Here is a 19,001-nt window from a genome sequence, read left to right as displayed (position 1 = left end):
CCCTAAGACTCCTGGTTGCTATTGCTGGGCGAAACATACAGTACAACGCAGAGACTTGCAGGATATTCCTGGAGATAATTGGGAGGGGGAGGAAGCCTGTGGAAGTCACGATTTGGGAAGGGAACTCAGTAGAAATGTGATACCATAGACTCCATCCCCGCAAGAAACCACATAGGAGGACTCCACTGGATACTTGATAATTTGTAAAGAGGAAGTGAGGAAGTAATGAAACATTCTAAAAGGTTTTTGTGTAGACACGTGCCTTTTTGTATACTTTTCCTTGTGTGACATTGTGTTATTTTTAGAGTTGCCTCTGAGGAAAGCATTGAACATGCGATTTATATAACTGGTACACCTTTTGGTATTTTTTAATTTCCCCTCTGGATATTTACAATCGTCGTTTGCACTGTGAGAAGTGCAGACTCAGAAGCAAAGATACAAGATTTGCACTATACAAGCCTGCCTGTCAGTTTCTGGGCTGCCTGCTCTACTGACAGGTCTTTCTTGTTTTGCCCACTTGGAGTTTGGAAAACCTCACGGGGACTCAGGCCTCAACCCCCTTGCTTTTCCTGGGTAGAATAACTCTGTGTAAGACGATAAAACCAGAGTCCAGTAGCACCTTGAAGACCAACAAAGATTTATTCAAGGTGTGAGCTTTCGAGTGCAAGCTCTCTTCCTCAGACTATGAATTGACCAAGGTGGCCAGATTTTTGGGTATGCTTTTTCATGGTCAGTTCTTAGTCTGAGGAAGAGTGCTTGCACTCGAAAACTCACGCCCTGAATAAATTTTTGTTGGTCTTAAAGGTGCTCCAGGACTCTGATTTCATTGTGCTCCTTCTGGCCAACACGATTTGAGTTTCCCCTGCGCTTCTCTCAACGATTCCCCCCGACCAGCAATTGTCCCTAGCAAACAAGGCAGAGGGGAAAGGCCGCCGCCCAGGCCGCCTGAGGCCTCTCTGCTCCGTGGCCGCGGCTTCCCGCGCGGGCTGAGGGGCGGAGCAGGCCCCGGATGCACTTCTCCCGCAGGCCGCCCGGCGCAGCCGCCGAGCGCCCGCCGCTGCCCTTCCTTCACCCCGGGCGGGCCCAGCCGAGGCGAGCGAGGAGCGCGGAGCCGGGCGAAGGGCGCCGTCCCGCCTCCTGCGCCGAGCCATGTCGCTGGCGGCCGAAGCCTTCGTGACGCAAATGGCAGGTGAGGCCGAGGCAGGAGGGACACGGGCCAGGGCTGCGCGGAGGAGGCGGGCGGCGGTGGGGACGCAAGCCTCCCTCCTCCTCCTCCTCCTCCTCCTCCTCGCCGTCTCCCGGCTGAGTAGCCCGCAGGCTCTTCCCGTGGGAACCCAATCCCAAGCCAGCACGCCGTGCTTCTCCGTAGAGCCCTGCAGGGGTGGCCAAACTGGCTCTCCAGCAAGGGTCCATGGACAGTTGCCACGAGTCTCCATCAGCGTGGTCATTGCAGCCCATGGACACTTGCAGAGCTACTGTGTGGCCAGCCCTGACCGTAGTCTAACCTCTGTGGTTTCATTAATCGCTAACCCTCACGGTTTTATTCCCCCAGCGTTTTTGTGAAGTTGGATCCAGAGGACGGATTTGCCTTTCTAGCAAGGAATCGGCATACTGCATATTTAGGATGTTGGGATGCTGTTTAGTCATTGGCTACTAATTTACTTTCTCCTAATGCCTTTATTCCAGGGGTAGTCAAACTGCGGCCCTCCAGAGGTCCATGGACTACAATTCCCAGGAGCCCCTGCCAGCGTTTGCTGGCAGGGGCTCCTGGGAATTGTAGTCCATGGACCTCTGGAGGGCCGCAGTTTGACTACCCCTGCTTTATTCTGATGATCCCTGTTATGTTGTCTGAGGAAGCTTGTGTGCACCCGAAAGCGCACGCCTTGAATAAAGATTTGTTGGTCTTTCAGGTGCTGTTGCTCAGGTTTTGTTGGGCTACTTCAGACCAACAGGGCTACCCACTTGAACCCTGTGATTTGAGTGTCCCTAAATTACAGTGCCTTTGTGCAGGACAGCACTGTGGGCTGTGCGATGGAGACGTCCGCACAGAGCAGTGTTGGAGCAGCTGTCGGGACAAGAGGCTTCAGCCATTCTAAAAGCGGGTCATGTCTTTTTCTTTACAAAGCGATCCAGTTTATAGATGAGTGTCAGCCTTGCTGTCTGCCTGATAGGCCTTGGGATTGTGGTGAAGAAAGGAGGTGATGACTCTCAAAAGAACTGCTTTTGCTAGGAGTGTCTCAATCTTTTTGTTTATATTTTTTTGCAAGGGTAGGATTAGAAACGTTACGAAATGTAATACAGGATACAGAAAGGTGGTGTGAAGTCACAGCGGACTCGTGGTGACCTCAGGGCCTTGGAACAGCCGTGGCAAGAGATGGTTTGCCATTGCCTTCCTCTGTACTTAACTTCAGTTTTCCTTAGTGGCTTCCGATCCCAATACGACAGGTTCCAAGGGCTGAAAAGGTTGGGCTTGGCTGGGCTTTTAGGCTGCTTGCACAATTTCCAAACTCTGAGATGAATATAATTCCTCTCTTTGTCATTCTTCCTTACAGTAAATATAGCCTTTCTTGTGTTGACAGGCACTTTTAGGACCCACAGTGTTTTATTCAAGGTCTGAGGAAGTGTGTGTGCACACAAAAGGTCATAAAGGTAAAGGTATCCCCTGTGCAAGCACCGAGTCATGTCTGACCCTTGGGGTGACGCCCTCCAGCGTTTTCATGGCAGACTCAATACGGGGTGGTTTGCCAGTGCCTTCCCCAGTCATGACCGTTTACCCCCCAGCAAGCTGGGTACTCATTTTACCGACCTCGGAAGGATGGAAGGCTGAGTCAACCCTGAGCCAGCTGCTGGGATCGAACTCCCAACCTCATGGTCAGACAGCTTCAGACAGCATTTCTGCCGCTTACCACTCTGCGCCACAAGAGGCTCTTACAAAAGGTCATACCTTGTGTTAAATCTCTGGGTTCCCAGGTAGCCAAGTCTCCTGTGATTTCAATTAGCTTTTTATTGTGATCCCAGCATGATGTTACCAGAGGCAAAACTGAACTGAGTACCCCCTAAAAAAAACCCCAACTTATATACAGTAGCAAACAGTGGATCTTCCCGCTAAGGGTCAGTTTCAGCTTTTTGCTGACTGGATCTTGCAGAATCTAGCCTCGCATTCTGCAATTTCAGTGCAGGCTCTGATCCTGCCTGCAGAACCACAAACATAACACCTTGAATAAAAGTTTTCTGGTCTTAAAGGGACTCTAAATGTGTTTTCTTGCTTCAGACCAACACAACTCCCCACTTGAATCTAGCTCTTATTGTTTAACTGCTTCCTACAAAAATGAGTACCCTGCTTGCTGCTGGGGGGTAAAACGGTAATGACTGGGAAAGGCACTGGCAAGGCCACCCTGTATTGAGTCTGTCATGAAAACGCTGGAGGGCGTCACCCCAAGGGTCAGACACAACTCGGTGCTTGCACAGGGGATACCTTTACCTTACAAAAATGTAATTGGACAATTTGGGAACAGATGTTTGAATCCAGTGGTACCTTTAAGACCAGCAAAGTTTAATTCCGGGACACGAAAGCCAATATGCAGAATTAAACATTGCTGTTCCTAAAAGTGACGTTGGACTCAAACTTTGGTCTGTTGCTTCAGACCAACACCTGAATCTGTTTTGAATAGTTTATTATACCTATTTAGTGCATTCCTATCCCTCTTGCCTTTTCCAGTCCCCTGGGCCAGGAGCAGGGCCGAGGCAGGCATCTGCTGCTCCATCACCCCCTGCCCCCCCCCTGTTAACTTAAATTTTGAGTATTTACCTCTCTGGACTCCAGACACTACCATGTTTGACAGGCCTTGTCCAGCAGAGGTTTTTATGACCAGGGCCCCGCCCCTTTCCACCCCCTCCAGGCCCATCATTGGCCATTTTGGGAAGGGACTAACATAACCACATGTGGTTATATCACCCAATTAATTTTTAAAATAACTCCCTTCCAATGGGGAAACCCCTCGGGGACAGTCACGACACTCCAAGGATTCATGAAACCCCAGTTGAGAAAGCCTGTTCTAGGGGCACGATAAAATCAAGGTCCAGTAGCACCTTTAAGACCAACAAAGATTTATTCAAGGCGTGAGCTTTCGAGTGCAAGCGCTCTTCGTCAGACTAAGAACTGACCATCATGACAGTGGGAATATATAAGCAAAAGTTAATCCTGTTACATTAGTAAACTGTGTCACAACATCCAGATAGAGCCATATGATAATTCTTTGCTAAACCAGCCAATCAGACCCTTTGAATTCAGTTGTAGTTCACAAAAACATATATGAGAAATAAAACTGTCAATGCCAGCGATCAATGGCTTCCACCCCACCATTTACTGGTTCTAGGGGCATAAAATCTTAGTTTCCACATGTATAGAATATCAGGGCTGGTTTGCCCATATATATATTCCACATCAGGGGCAGTCAACCTGTGGTCCTCCAGATGTTCATGGACTACAATTCCCATGCGCCCCTGCCAGCAAATGCTGACACGGGCTCATGGGAATTGTAGTCCATGGACATCTGGAGGACCATAGGTTGACTACCACTGCTCCACATGATCGTTCTTTGGATGATCATAACATAGCCTGGTAGAGATCCTCTCTCCATGTGAATTGACTCACTGTTCTGGGGGGGGGGGGTGAGCATGCATGAGCATGCTGGCCATGTCACTCATGTGGAGGAAGTGGCCTTGCACACATACCCTCCCCATGATCAAGAACGCTGTTTTCAGAATGTTGCAGAATATTGCTGATCACAGGGAGGGGGTGTTCACGTGGCCACTTCCTGTATGCAGTCATGCTTTGCAGTTAACCAGGCAGTCACATGGAGGAAGGTGGGCTGGGCCAGGCCACACATGATGGGGTGTCTGGACTGGGCTAATGATTATCTTTCTAATAACAGTGTTTGAGTTACCATCAGGAAATGAGGATGTTTGTTTGTTCTGATTAACCTGGAATGAGAGTTTTTGTTCTGATTAATTTGGGATAGTGCATTCCCACATGCTACAGTCTACAAGTTATGAATGTGAAGAATATGTGCACAGTAATTTAATAATTCTGCCGATTAGTAACACATTTTGCGTATTACCCTGTGTTCACTGGTTATTAAAAGCTTCAGTTTACTTACAGTGCATTTCTAGGCAGAATTATGCCCTTTTAGTCTGTTGAATTTGAACAATGTAGTGACGCTTAAAATGGAATGGTTTATAATTCCTAGGCAAAGTTATGCCCTTTTCGTCAGTTGAATTTGAACAATGTAGTGTTGCTTAAAATGGAATGGTTTATAATTTTTTTCATACTGTTTATTATAATGGCTAAAAAGTACTTTTATTGTTTTACCTTACTTGGTTATCTTTTAGACCGTTTATGCACTGGGAACTTCACTGCCCCAGCCTCCATGCAGGTGCACAAATCAGGGACGGATGAGGTGTACCAGGCCAAATGCTCCTCCATGTGGGTGCAGGAAGAGGTGGGGCAACCTGCCATGACTAAAACTCCAGCCTGCAGCCTGGCATGAAACCTCCAGTGCATAAACGGTCTTACACATGCAATCCTGAAGAATGATCTATCTTTGTGGGTTGATTACCTTTTAATCAGTATCTCTAATGGAAATCCCACTGTTATACAAAATCTTGTTAACGTTTCTCCATATTTTGGATGAAAACTCATGTAAAAGACCATATTTGTTTGCCAGTTTAAATATTTTCAACCTAACAGAACCTTGTTGACGCACCTCCATATTTTGGATACAAACTTTTTAAAAAGAGCATATTTGTTAGCCCATATAAATATTCAACCCAGGTCAGATTCCAACAAATTCCTTCCTCTGAGGAATTCCAACAAATTCCTCCCTCTGTCTCCATGGGTGCAAAGTCCCAGAGATGCTAACTCATATACCATTAGAATGCCCCACATTTTCTCATTACCGACCCTCACTACTTTTTAAAAATAAAATTTTAATTTTAGGATAGAAATAGAAATAAAGGTCATCTCCCCCCCCCCCCCCCGCAAAAAAGAAACATCACCTTATTGCAATCTCCAGTTAGTCACCTAATCTAATACAAATCAGGAAAACTACTTATTAATATAGTCTAAATAATAGTACAAATGATCTTGAAACTCTTCAAGTGGTCTTCTGTTTACCAAGCTTGTTAGCTTGGCCATTTTACAAAGTTCTCCAGTTTTATCTAACCAATCTGTCATCTTGGGTAAGTCTGGTTGTTTCCACCGCTGAGCAATTAATATCCTCACCGCAGCTGTGGCATGGGAAAAATTATTTGGCACTCATTGGTAATTTTAAAACACTTAACAACACATAATCGGAATACATAGGACATTTGATGTCTGCCATCTTTTCTAGGTTGGCATGAATAGTAATCCAGTTTTTAAAAACTTTCTCACACCACCATCACACATGGTAAAAAGAACCAATTGTTTCATAACATCTCCAACATTTACTGTCATGATGAGTCGACATTCTACTAATTCCTTTAGATGTTACACACCATCTATAATAAGGTGACCAGATTGTCCCACTTCAATCTTGTCACCTTAATCTATAAAATATTTGATACCAATTTACCCTCTATGCTTGACATTTCATAAGTTTCACATTTCCCCCATAATTGTTCCCATTTATCAAGTGATACGTTGTGATTCAAATTTTGCATCCATTTAACCATGCGGTTTTTAATCTGCTCATGCTCAGTCTCAAATTTTAAAAACCTCTTATAGATTTGGCCTTGTGTATGAGGCCTACATTGTGTTACTATAATTTCAAAGTCAGTCCTTAACACCAATTGAAATTGCTGAACCTTTTAATTCAGATTTCAGCTTCGCTGTCATTTGAAGGTATTCAAACCAATTAATCGTTTTTCCTTCTTTTTTTAAGTTGCTTCCAGCTTTTAACACCCCCAACATTGGTTAATAAATCTTTGTCTCTTAAACAATCAGTCTTTTGCTGTTGAAGTTTATTCAAATAAGCTTCTGCTGGGAATTTCAGCATAAAGTTTCAGATTAAGGTGACCAGATTTTAACATTGGTAAAGCGGGACACCATTGACCCGGGGGGGGGGGGATTCTTGATTAAAAAATTGGTCTATATGGAGCAAGAAAAGGTTTCATAGAATGCATAGAATGCAAAAATAGTATTGTAATATATATATTTTTAATTTCAACATAAGTACAATTTGCCAGGTACCCCCAGATGTCCCTCCAAAACTGGGACAATCTGGTCACCTTATTTCAGATGCTTCAGCATGATTTAATGCCATACGAATGTTTATCTTAAAATGCTAATTTGGTGTAAAACTAATAAGCAGTGTTGCACTTAAACTCTAGTAAGGAATCTAACTTTCTCGTAGCTAAACTTACCTCACAGGTTTATTACCAAGATCTGAGGGAAAATGCCCATGTATATTGTCCTGTGATTCTTGAAGGAAGTATATGCTGGTGATACATTAAAAAGGGAATGCCGATACATATTCCTGCCATAGGCACCTCCGAGTTGCTACGACAGGAGAGAGACCGTTCCTTCATCATTGAAACCGAATGGAGCATTATTCGTTATCCACATAAACATTGTTCAAGAGTGGGAATAAATGAGTCTCTGAATAAGTGCCTCTTAAAAGTTATGGATTTATTCCCTGTCCTTCTATTTTCTTTAATACCAGATTCCTCATTATGTAGATGTGTGGCAGTGCAATTATAATTGAGAAACTTTTAATATCGGTCATAAAAATGAAATTTGATTGGCTAGTAATAGAAGGTCCTGCGCGCAAAAACAATCACTTTGTCATGCATTTCCAATTAACTGTAACTACCCTGGTCATATAACAGCTATAAAACAGCTATCTTGGCTACATGGGCACCTACACTGGCCTAGGATGATTGTACTCTTATTTTATTTTTCGGACCTGGTGGTAGGAGATTTTTCCTTGGCCAAAGTGCAGTAGATCATGACTCCTGGATAGATATTAACTGGGTGGTGGGGGGAGTCTTCTCTCCTCTCTGGAGAACGTGTACAGTCTCTGCCAGACTTAAGTGTTCTGTTTCCTCTTTGCTTGTTCATCTCTAGTACTTAATTCTTATTTATTTCTTATATATACTTCAGCACAAGGGTGAATTTTAATCTTCTAGAGCGTGACCCCCTCCACTTGTTAAATTGCATTTGTTTGAACATGCTGAGAGTAGTCTGGTGCTCTAATGCACTTGTGATTAATTAGAAAACGATGACCAAATCATTCACGAAGCGTTAAGAGGGGTATTCCTACCTCACAGTAGACTGGATGAAAACGGAATCATTCACACGGGTTTCTTTCCATGCAAATAGTACTATTCCAGTTCTGGATATGTGTAATAATGCTTGTCACACCCAGGGGACAATATATATTCCCCCCTCTCCCCTCACTGGGGACTATATCTGTTCCACTTAAGATTTCTGGTAAGGCCTTGGAGGAGGAGGGTGTCTCATGGCTTAAGTGCTACTCAGCGCTTAGCGCCCACTCAGAGTGGCTGTCCCACCTCTGACAGCCTTCTCCTCCAACTGGCTTGCCTGTCTGTCCAGCGGCCAACCAATCGCCTTCCTTCCCCCATCCCTGGCCACCCCCTCCTCCTCCCACTTCCCTCTGAGGCTCGGAGGCTGCAGATCCCTGCCACGTGAGAGCTGCCCCTGCCGGTGAGTTCCCTAACAGCTGCCTGCAGCCTTTCCAGGTCCTGGGGGGAGGGAGAGGCTGTCCACAGAGTTCTTCCACCCTACCTCCCTAATCAAACACCTGTTGTTTTCCTGAATGCAACGGGCAAGGTCCCTAGAATGAATATAATCCCATGCCTTTATTTCAAACTCATTATCACATAAAACAATGCCAAGATCTCTTTGAGGAAGACCCTCTGTTCTCCCATAGGCCTGCCTAAGGATTGATGATTAATTCTGTATGTATCGCAAATGAACCATCAGAGTAAAAAAAATGAATTTCCTTTCCCACTTGAAAGTCAGCATCTTGGTTTTCTGATGGTATGAGACTTTAATCTTTCTTACAGCAACAAGTCTTCTTAAGGGTTACCTGATAATCTTAGAGCAGGGAGTTTTTCAAAGCATCTCTTCATTTAAGTGAAAAAGAAAAGGAGGCTTGTAAGATGAGATAATGTTTGTCCTGTCTGATTTGGTATTTTGGTATGGGAGAAATCACTATAGCTTTAAAAATAGGCATTTTTCCAGCCAGAAATCAGACCCCTGCAGAGGATTACAAACATCAATATCTCTTTCTTGCACTTTGATCCAAGGGTATGATTAGAGTCTTAATAAATATGCAGGGCGGCACCCAAGCTGTTTTGAAGACGATTGATCCACCATTTCATCAGCTAACAAGGCAGGCAGAACAACAAGCATATAGGAGAGATTAAAACACTTAAGCTGACTGCTGGTCTTTTTGACAGGGGTGTGCTGCAAGTCAGGTCTGAAGTATAAGAGAGAGTACATATCCGGTTCATGCTGCGGAACATCTACAGCCACTGGTGTTTCATCTCTGGTCTGCTGAATTGGGGAGTGGGAAGCATATCATGAGAGATGCAGGCAGAAGTGCAGTCCTGATTCTGTGCTATAGAGCAGGGATAGTCAAACTGCAGCCCTCCAGATGTCCATGGACTACAATTCCCATGAGCCCCTGCCAGCATTTGGTGATTCCTCCAAATGCATTTGCTGCCTGTCTGTCCAGCGGCCAACTACCCCTGCTATAGAGTTTCCTGTACCTGTCCAGATGTGTCACAGGTTCTTGCCTTTTGGCGCCTGCTGTCAAGTTGCAGCTGACCTACAAGTGACCCTATAGGGCAGGAGTGGTCAGAACGTGGCTCTCCAGATGTCTGTGAACTACAGTTCCCATGAGCCCCCGCCAATGCATCATGCTGGCAGGGATTCATGCTAAATGTAGTCCATGGGTATCTGGAGAACCACAGGCCGGCCAGCCCTGCCATAGGGTTTTCAAGGCAAGAGACATTCAGAGCTGACTTGCTATTGCCCACTTCTGCGTAGCAACCTTGGACTTCAGAGTTGTGCGCTTCAGTGTCGATCGGCCGCCTCTGCGATTACCGAATCCTGAAGCGGCACATTGGAGACCAGCGCCGCAGTGTGGGGAGGAGAGGAGGGGCAGCGGCAGCGGTTAACTCAGGGGTAGCCAAACTGCAGCCCTCCAGATGTCCATGGGAATTGTAGCGAATGCTGGCAGGGGGCTCCTGGGAATTGTAGTCCATGGACATCTGGAGGGCTGCAGTTTGACTACCCCTGGGCTAACTGGTGTGCTGCCACCACCACCCCTCCTCTCTGCGCTGCAGTTCTGGCCGCCTCGGGCTTCGGTGATCGCCGAGGCGGCCAAACTGCGCCAAACAACACAACCCTACTGGACTTCCTTGCTGGTTTTGTATCCCAGTACTAGCCAGGGCTGGCCCTGCTTCCAGGATCTGACGAGATTGGACTAGCCTGGCCATCCATGTCAGGGCATCGTGGCCTTTAGCCTTCTTTATTCCAATGCATATACAATTAATCTGTATTTTTGTTGTTGTTATTAGCTGAATTCTAGATGCTTAGATAAAGATGGGCCAAACATGTTCAGGTCCAACCAGCTGACATTTGCACAGTCTAGATCAGGGATTCCCAACTGGGGGTCCGGGAACTGCAGAGATCTGTGAGCTCCAGTGGGGGTCCGCAGTTCTTCTCTCCTGCCTTTGAAAGAAGCAGTTAAAATTCTAAATGCAGGATGCTAAGCGACAGAACGAATTGTTCTGCCTGGGAGATCAAAGTATGGCTGATCTTTAAATTCTAGACTTAGCAAAGCTTAAAGGCTCCTGAGCTTCCAGAAGAGCCCGGCAGTGCAATGCTTTCCAAAGTTATTCCAGTCTAATCACATTGATTTCAGTTAATTTAGCCAGGATTGCACTGTGGTTTGCCCCTTCTAGGCATACCTTTGTTCTTACCTGCTGAAGTGTGTGTTCCATTGTAATGGAACCATTTGGCCAGGTTGAATCAATTTGGAAATGCAATCTAGCCACCCTTCGCAAGAGCAGGATATGACAGCAGTAGCTGCAGCTGTTTAGCTAGCTGTTTTGAAGTGCTTGGTGAAGGATCTCCAGGGCAGAGTCTGCACTTACTTTGTTTATCCCATTGTCAATCCTGTTAAATTCAGATCGCTTTGAACTCGGGTCTTCCTCCCCTTCCCCATTGAAACAGGAAAGTGTTCTGCATGTGGTGAGGGTAGTTCAGAAAGGGGGGGGAGCCAAGCCTCTTTCTTTCTTTTCTTGAAGGGGGGGGGAGAAGCCAAGCAGGGAGCCTCTTTCTTTTCTTGAAGGGGGGGGGGAGAAGCCAAGCAGGGAGCCTCTTTCTTTTCTTGAAGGGTGGGGGGGGGGGGGCAGAGAAGACAGAGAAAGGGAGAAAAAATCCAGGCAGAGAAGGGAGAAAAAATCCAGGACCGACACAAGTTGAGAGAAATTAGGTGCTTCTCCTTTAAGGCAAGCTTGTCACATGACCACCTGTGGCCAATCATGGGTCTTCTACCATGGAGGAGAGCCCAGATTCAAAACAGCCTTTAAATATTGAGCATTAAAAGCACTCTAAGATATTGCACAATAAAGGTAGGGTCACTCCGGATTAATCCTTCTTGCTGCAGAAGGAAATTTTATATCATCCCAAATCCAAACGGAAATCGCATTCTATGTAGAGGGCAGGAACTGAATCGATCTGGGGTTGGAATAAAAGCTCCGTGCAGTTTACACCCAGGTTTGGGAGCATGACATAGCCTCAAAACAAAGCAGAAAGGATCAGTTTTACCAGCTGCAGGGAGTATGAAAGTAAAAGCTGCCAGAAGAGATCCCTTTAAAACAACCCACCTCTAGAGTTGCCAGCTCAGGGTTTTAGGAGGCCTCCATCTTGAGGAAGGGAGAGACAATGCTCCAGAAGGGTCCCTCAAGTGATGATATCCTCTTATACCAAGGTTGAAGAAGGATCAGTTAGAGGAGGGGTGGTCAAACTGTGGCCCTCCAGATGTCCACGTACTGCAATTCCCATGATCCCCTGCCAGGGGCTCATGGGAATTGTAGTCCGTGGACATCTGGAGGGCCACAGTTTGACCACCCCTGAGTTAGAGAAATCAGAGAGGAAGTGGATAGAGATAATATTTTTCTACTTCATAACAAAAGTGACTTGGGCAGAGTCAAAGGAAGTCCCTAAACTAATAATTGATACAGAATTCATTGGCTGTAAACAACTCCTGGCTTAGAGAGCTTTACAAGTGGGTTAAACAAGGCCATGGAGGATGATGGGTCTTTCAGTGGCTAAATGGAATGTCCATGTTGAGAAGCATCATACAGCTGAATTCCAGATGTGGGGCGGGACAGAGGAGAAAGGTCGGCTTTGTTCCTTGCTTGTGAGCTTCCTGGAAACATCTGGATAACCACTGTTGGAAACCGTTGCTCAATTTCATAGACGCTTGGTCGAGGCTTTTCTTGCAGTTTCTGAGCAGCTTCTAGATCTCTTTATTGCAATCTTTGGACGCAGTCTCTCAGAACAGCAGCAGTTCTGCTTGTTGGCTTACTTGCTGGTACAGTTTGAGAGTGAGCTAAAGGCTAATGGAGTGGGGGTGTTGGCTGCCATCCCCCTGTGTAGCCTAGCTATTCCTCCTGCAGAGTGACAACTAAAGTCGAACGTCTGCAGTCAATCTTTCCCGTTTCTTTCCCCAGCATTTTTCTTCTGAAATCTCCCCTGCCTACTATGCTAATATGGTTAACAAGAACCCCTACAGGTGTATTCAGACCCATGTGCATATAAACAAACCAGCTTTAAATGCCTTGCTGACAGATACAGGCTTAAATCCAGCAGGGTATATCTGCATGAGAATTGGGATGGTACTTCTTAAGTGGATGGGAATGCTGATCTGCCACTGATTATGGGGGTGAATCTGAATTAGGCCATAATACCAACCAGATCAAACTTAAATGGACTTCAGGGAATGGTAGAGGACAGGAAGGCCTGGAGGATCATTGTCCATGGGGTCGCGATGGGTCGGACACGACTTCGCACATAACAACAACAACACCAACCAGATGTAATGATCATCAAATGCTATTTAGCACTAGGTTATCCAAACAACATTATCAAGCCAGGGTACTGGTCAAGACAGAAACTTTTAGGAGCCCTCAAGGAGAACTGAAGAATGGTTTATTCTTCGAACAGTCATATTGTCCAATTGAAGACTCAACTCCTTACAGGGGTGGCTGAGCTGTGGCACTCCAGATGTCCATGGATCTCTGGAGAACCACAGTTTGGCTACTCCTTCCCTGAGTATGATTCGTAAGCCTGCGAGATGCCATTCTGAATTCACCAGGCTGTTTTGAGTTGTATGCGGATTAAATTTTCCATCACAAGAATAGAACCTTCTTACCTTCTTCTTCAGTCACTGATCTCCATGAAATGCTGCTCCTGGGGTGAGGTGGGGATGAAGGAGCTCTGCAAAATGTGGGGGAGGTTGACAGAGGAAGAGCTTGCCAATTGAGTCAGGATCCAACCATTCCTTTTGTTCAAGTGGCTCTTTAGGGTTGAGAACCTTGCTCAGTTGTATGCAGAGTGGAAAAGAGGCATATAAAGTGATGTCAAAGGAAAATAGCATAAAGGAAGGAAAGGCTTTAGGCTGCAGAAATCTGTCTAACGCTTTCTCGGGTGTTTTCTTTTTTTTTTTGGCCTCCTATCTGCTAAATCAAGAGACTCTTGTGGCGCAGAGTGGTAAGGCAGCCGTCTGAAAGCTTTGCCCGTGAGGCTGGGAGTTCGATCCCAGCAGCCGGCTCAAGGTTGACTCAGCCTTCCATCCTTCCGAGGTCGGTAAAATGAGTACCCAGCTTGCTGGGGGATAAACGGTAATGATTGGGGAAGGCACTGGCAAACCACCCCGTATTGAGTCTGCCATGAAAACGCTAGAGGGCGTCACCCCAAGGGTCAGACATGACTCGGTGCTTGCACAGGGGATACCTTTACCTATCTGCTAAATCATAAATGCTAAGTTAGCATTCCTGTTAATATTATCACAGTGTAATAGTGACTTGTGTACAATTGAAGCCATTCCCTGGCCCCCACCTGGTGGAATGAGTTCCCTGAAGAGATCAGGGCCCTGCCTGAACTTCTGCAGGGACTGCAAAAGGGAGCTCGTCCACCAGGCATTTGCTTGAGTGCGACCAACCCAACCACACCCACTGGTTCCCCCTCAGACACCCCCTCCATGAGCTGAAGCAGACTGACCTCCCTGGGGGTTTTGTCTAAGTTGTCATTCAATTTGAAGCCACTGTTGGTTTATTGTTGATATCTTATTTATGACTGTGTTATATGTTTAGACTCTTCTATTGTATAAATAAATCTTTAACCGCTCCTGCGGAGCAGAATAAATAAAATAATAATAATAAACTCATGCCACATCCCTAGTGCCCTGAAACACACACACACCTCTTGCCTGGTGTTAGGTCTACTGCAAATTCAAAACACACTATATTGCCTACGCTTCATTTTTTTGGCTGTTGTGCAGTGGCCTATTTTAGTCTGGGGAAAAAAAGTTCTCTGTAAAAGTCATTTGTAAAAGCCATTTTGGGTTCTCATCAGGGAGAAAGACAGATGAGGAGAGAGATAGAGAGAGAGAGAGAGAGAGAGAGAGAGAATGGAAAATTCCATGGCCAGGAACAAGCAGGAGAAGGCTTTTCCAGCCTCCAGCCTCTCAAAGATGGAGACTTTTGAGCAATGGCTGCCAGTCCTGGAGTAAGAAACTCTTGGAGACATGGGATGGAGCCTGGGAAGGAGCTCAGCAGGAATATGATCCCATCCAGCCCACCATCTGAAGATCTTGTTGTCTTCAAGAAGCTAAGCCGAGTTGGCCCTGGTCAGCGCAGGGGAGGGAGACCACCAAGGAAGTCCAGGGTCGCTACTATCCCAAGGCAAGCAATGGCAAGCCACCTTGGTCCAAGGTCACCCAGCTGGCTGCATGTGGAGGAGCACAGAATCAAACCCAGCTCGCCAGATTAGAAGTCTGCACTCCTAACTACTACACCAAGCTGACTTATATACTGCTCCTCACTGTGAAGTCTCGGGGCGGTGCACACAGAACAGGAAGAAGAAAATACATCCAACATTGATAACCATTTCCAACCAATAAATAATATCATTGCAGGTAACCAATATTTTTCAAATTAACAGGAACAGCCTAACACGTGAAAGGGATGTTTTAGGAGTGGCAGGCTATAAACTGACTTGTAAATAAATGAATTCAATAAATGAGGCTAACACACTTTTTTCTCTCTCTGTTAAAGAAGAGACATTGAATCTCCACCTTAATGAACTTGTTTTCTTGACCCTTTCTGCTGTGCAGTATACAAGGTTCATTTTACAAGAGAGGTCTGAGTACATTTTGAAATCGATCGTGCCTTCATATAGGTATTTATGTTGGATGATGATGATGATGAGGCAGCTAATTCATTTATTCATTCTTTATTGATCTCTACTAATGGATGAGAGATCTTATAACTAAAGTTCCAAACACTGCAGGTTCACCAGAGTAATAAAGGGTTATGTGTAGCTAGCCCTTGTCCAGTTAAAAGTTTTTAAATATCAGCATTTTTTTAAAAACTAGAAAGATGGTTTAAACATTCCTGTTTTAAGCTCAGCTGTAGGCTTGCCCAGATGTCTTGTTTATAAAACAGGGAAGATTTTTTGGTTTTCTTCCGCTTACTGAAATGTTTAGGAGACTCTTCCAGCTGGTAAAGGAGGCTTGAATTTTAGTAAGTTTCCCCATGTTAACTGCATATCACAAATTTAGTTTTGAGAGGTTTCAGCTGCAGCAGGGAGAACCGTGATTAGGTCCTGCATTCCTGTGTGTATGTTTGAAATGACTGGATTATGCAGGTTTGTTTAAAAGTATAAATCTACTAGGCTAGCATCTATACACTTTGCACAGCTGATGAAGTGAGCTCTGACTTGCAAAACCTTATGCTGGAAGGCCCTGAGCCTTCGGGGAGGGCGGCATATAAACATAATAAAGAAATAAAATTTGTTTTTAAGGTGTCATTGGACTCCTGTTTCATTCTGCTGCTACAGACTTTTAATCTAGATTAGCCTTTGCAACTTTTTGACCATGGAGGAGCCCTTGAAATAATTTTTCAGGCTTTCAGGAACCCCGGAAACTATGTCAGCTGACCACTCCTCCCTGCCACGCCTTCTGGAAGTGACATGTTGCCAGAAGTGACATCGCCACCTGCATTAACAGGAAGGCACAAGGAGAGCTGTGGGGGAGAGACAGGAGGCGTTTTAAGGTGGGAGTAGGTGTGCAGGCTCTGCCCTCTCCTAGGCACAGAAGCCATGAGAAAATGAACTAACTCACGTTGGGGGGGGGGGGGGAGAGGAGGGGAGGCAATGGAAGGAGCCACTTCCTTAGCTTGTGGCTGTCCTTTAAGGCAGGAGGGGAAAGCTGTGGGCCCCCGCTGGAGCTCCCCTAGATCCCTGGGGCTTCCAGACCCCTGGTTGGAAATCCCTGATCTAGATTGTCCAAATGTTGGTTGGTTGGACATAATGACTTCAATATGTTTTCCCCAACTTTATTCAAACCTGTGGAAACTCTAGAATTCTTGAGCTTGTTGGTTCATGCTGTTTGTTGCATGTTTAAATGGATTTTATAATGTATTTTACTTTTAAGAAGAAGGTTGGTTATTATATGCCGCTTTTCCCTACCCGAAGGAGGCTCAATGCGGCTTACAGTCGCCTTCCCTTTCCTCTCCCCACAACAGACACTCTGTGGGGTGGGTGAGGCTGAGAGAGCCCTGATATTACTGCTCAGTCAGAACAGCTTTATCAGTGCCGTGGCGAGCCCAAGGTCACCCAGCTGGATGCATGTGGGGGAACGCAGAATCGAACCCGGCATGCCAGATTAGAAGTCCGCACTCCTAACCACTACACCAAACTGTCTCTCAGTTTATTGTTTCATCTCATTGGTTTTTATTCTGATTTTATGGTTGTTACCCGCCTTGGGTCAATAGAGGCTCGGAAGAAAGGCGGGTCTATAAATATTTTAAGGAGAGAAGATGAGAAAGAGCACTTAGCCACCAGCCACCACTGTTCTGCGAGACCTCTGTGACCAAAATAAGTGGGACCACTGCAGCAGTTCCTTAAATGCTCTCCAAGATTTGCAGCTGAACCATCAACTCTTCATGGTCTGCGATATCTTAACAGCAGGAGCCAAATGATATTTACTTAGAAATAAATACCGAGTTCAGTGGAACGTCCTTCTTTTAAATAGAGCCACGGTTTATAGCAGCAGGAATGTCCAGCTGGGTTAATAGAGTATAATTTCCCCAATCAATCTCTAAGGAGTAATATCTTCCAAGGATACAACTGTAGCTCATTCCAGTACCAAGGTCATAAATTAAGCGAGCGAGAGTCTAGTTTAGGAAGGCAGACCTTGCTGGAACTTGAGTATCACTACCTAAAACGAACCTTTCGCAGCCAAGGGAAAATTGGACATAAACGTTTTGGAAGCAGTGCCCAAGATTTACCTTTCGGGTTGTTCATGCTTAAGCCTACTTGAATGAGATGTTAAGAATTCTGATTGGCATTTCGCCAAATAATGAACTACCATTGGTCCAACTAGTTGGTTGGCACTTTCTTTCCACTTTTATTTAGTTACTGATTTGATGTTTTTTATATTTCCCTTCCTGATAGACTGGCTCTGTATATATGTATATGCTATATGTATATAGCATATACATATGCAGAGAGTTAAACACATTAAAATTAAAACAGTTAAAACACACAGACACAGAAATACAGAGACTCCCTTTCCTTCTCCCTCAGTTTCCCCCTTACCTGTTGGCTTCCCAACCTCTTCTCTGCTTCCTCTCCCCTCTCTCACTCACAAAGACACAGAGAGAGAGACTTCCCCTTCCTCCTCCCGTTTCTCCCTTTATCTGTGGGTTTCCTAACCTCCCTCCCTCCAAGCAAGGAAGCATGGACGCGCACACACTCCCTCCCTCCCTTCCCCTCTCCTGCTTACCTGCTCCGCTGCTGCCTCGACCCCTGCAGGTCATGCATGCACGCGCACACGTACGCACGTGTGTGCATGCTTGCACACATGTGAGTACTCATGCACGTGCATGAACGCACGAGTATGTGTGCATGCACTCCCTCCCTCCCTTTCCCCCTTTCACTTACCTGGTCTTCCTCCAGAGAGCAAGTTTGGTGTAGTGGTTAGGAGTGCGGACTTCTGATCTGGCATGCCGGGTTCGATTCTGCACTCCCCGACATGCAGCCAGCTGGGTGACCTTGGGCTTGCCATGGCACCGATAAAACTGTTCTGACACAGCAGTAATATCGGGGCTCTCTCAGCCACACCCACCTCACAGGATGTCTGTTGTGGGGAGAGGAAAGGGAAAGTGACTGTAAGCTGCCTCCTTTGGGTAGAGAAAAGCAGCATATAAGAACCAACTCTTCTTCTTCTGCCTCAGCCCTGCAGGTTGCACAGCAGCTGCCCAAGGACCAGTGCAGTTGCTTCAAACGCCTTGGGTGTGGCCCTTTGCATTTCACGCAGAGGCTGCCTCGGCCCCTGGGGCCAGTGCAGCTGCTGCCTTGGCTTCAGGGGCGGTGCAGCCACCGCCTCAGCCCCAGAGGGTTGCACAACAGCTACCCAGGTCCCAGGGTCCAGCACAGCTGCTGGCTGAGACCACCATCTTCTGGCGTGCTTCTTGATGGACATCATGTCCGTCTACATTTCCGTTTGACAAGGTACACCAGAAGATGTGTCCAACATCAAAAAGCACAATACTAAGTAGCATTTATTATATATCCTATATATTATCCTTATCCATTGTTCCTCTTAATATTTGTGAAACAGCCCCGGGGGTGGATTGTGTCCTGGCTGAATGATTTGGAATAGGGCCAATCAGGGTGCAGGCAGCAAAGCTGGCTA

General features: G+C 45.9%; 1 protein-coding gene across 3 annotated transcripts in view; it reads left to right on the top strand.

Annotated features, from left to right (window-relative positions):
* Positions 1-993: 993 nt before the first annotated feature.
* MTX2 (metaxin 2) overlaps positions 994-19,001 on the top strand; it is a 57,238-nt gene continuing 39,230 nt past the window's right edge. Inside the window, exon 1 of one of the 3 annotated variants that reach the window (XM_077319630.1) lies at positions 994-1,189. In XM_077319630.1, the coding sequence (XP_077175745.1) occupies positions 1,150-1,189 (40 nt within the window). In that variant the 5' untranslated portion in view covers positions 994-1,149. The remainder of the gene's footprint in view (positions 1,190-19,001) is intronic. The other 2 variants (XM_077319628.1, XM_077319629.1) reach the window with 2 other exon arrangements.

The sequence above is a fragment of the Paroedura picta genome, chromosome 2, assembly GCF_049243985.1.
Source record: "Paroedura picta isolate Pp20150507F chromosome 2, Ppicta_v3.0, whole genome shotgun sequence".
Taxonomy (NCBI): domain Eukaryota; kingdom Metazoa; phylum Chordata; class Lepidosauria; order Squamata; family Gekkonidae; genus Paroedura; species Paroedura picta.
The sequence above is the reverse complement of the archived record's forward strand: the minus strand, read 5'-3'. Positions and strand labels throughout refer to the sequence as shown.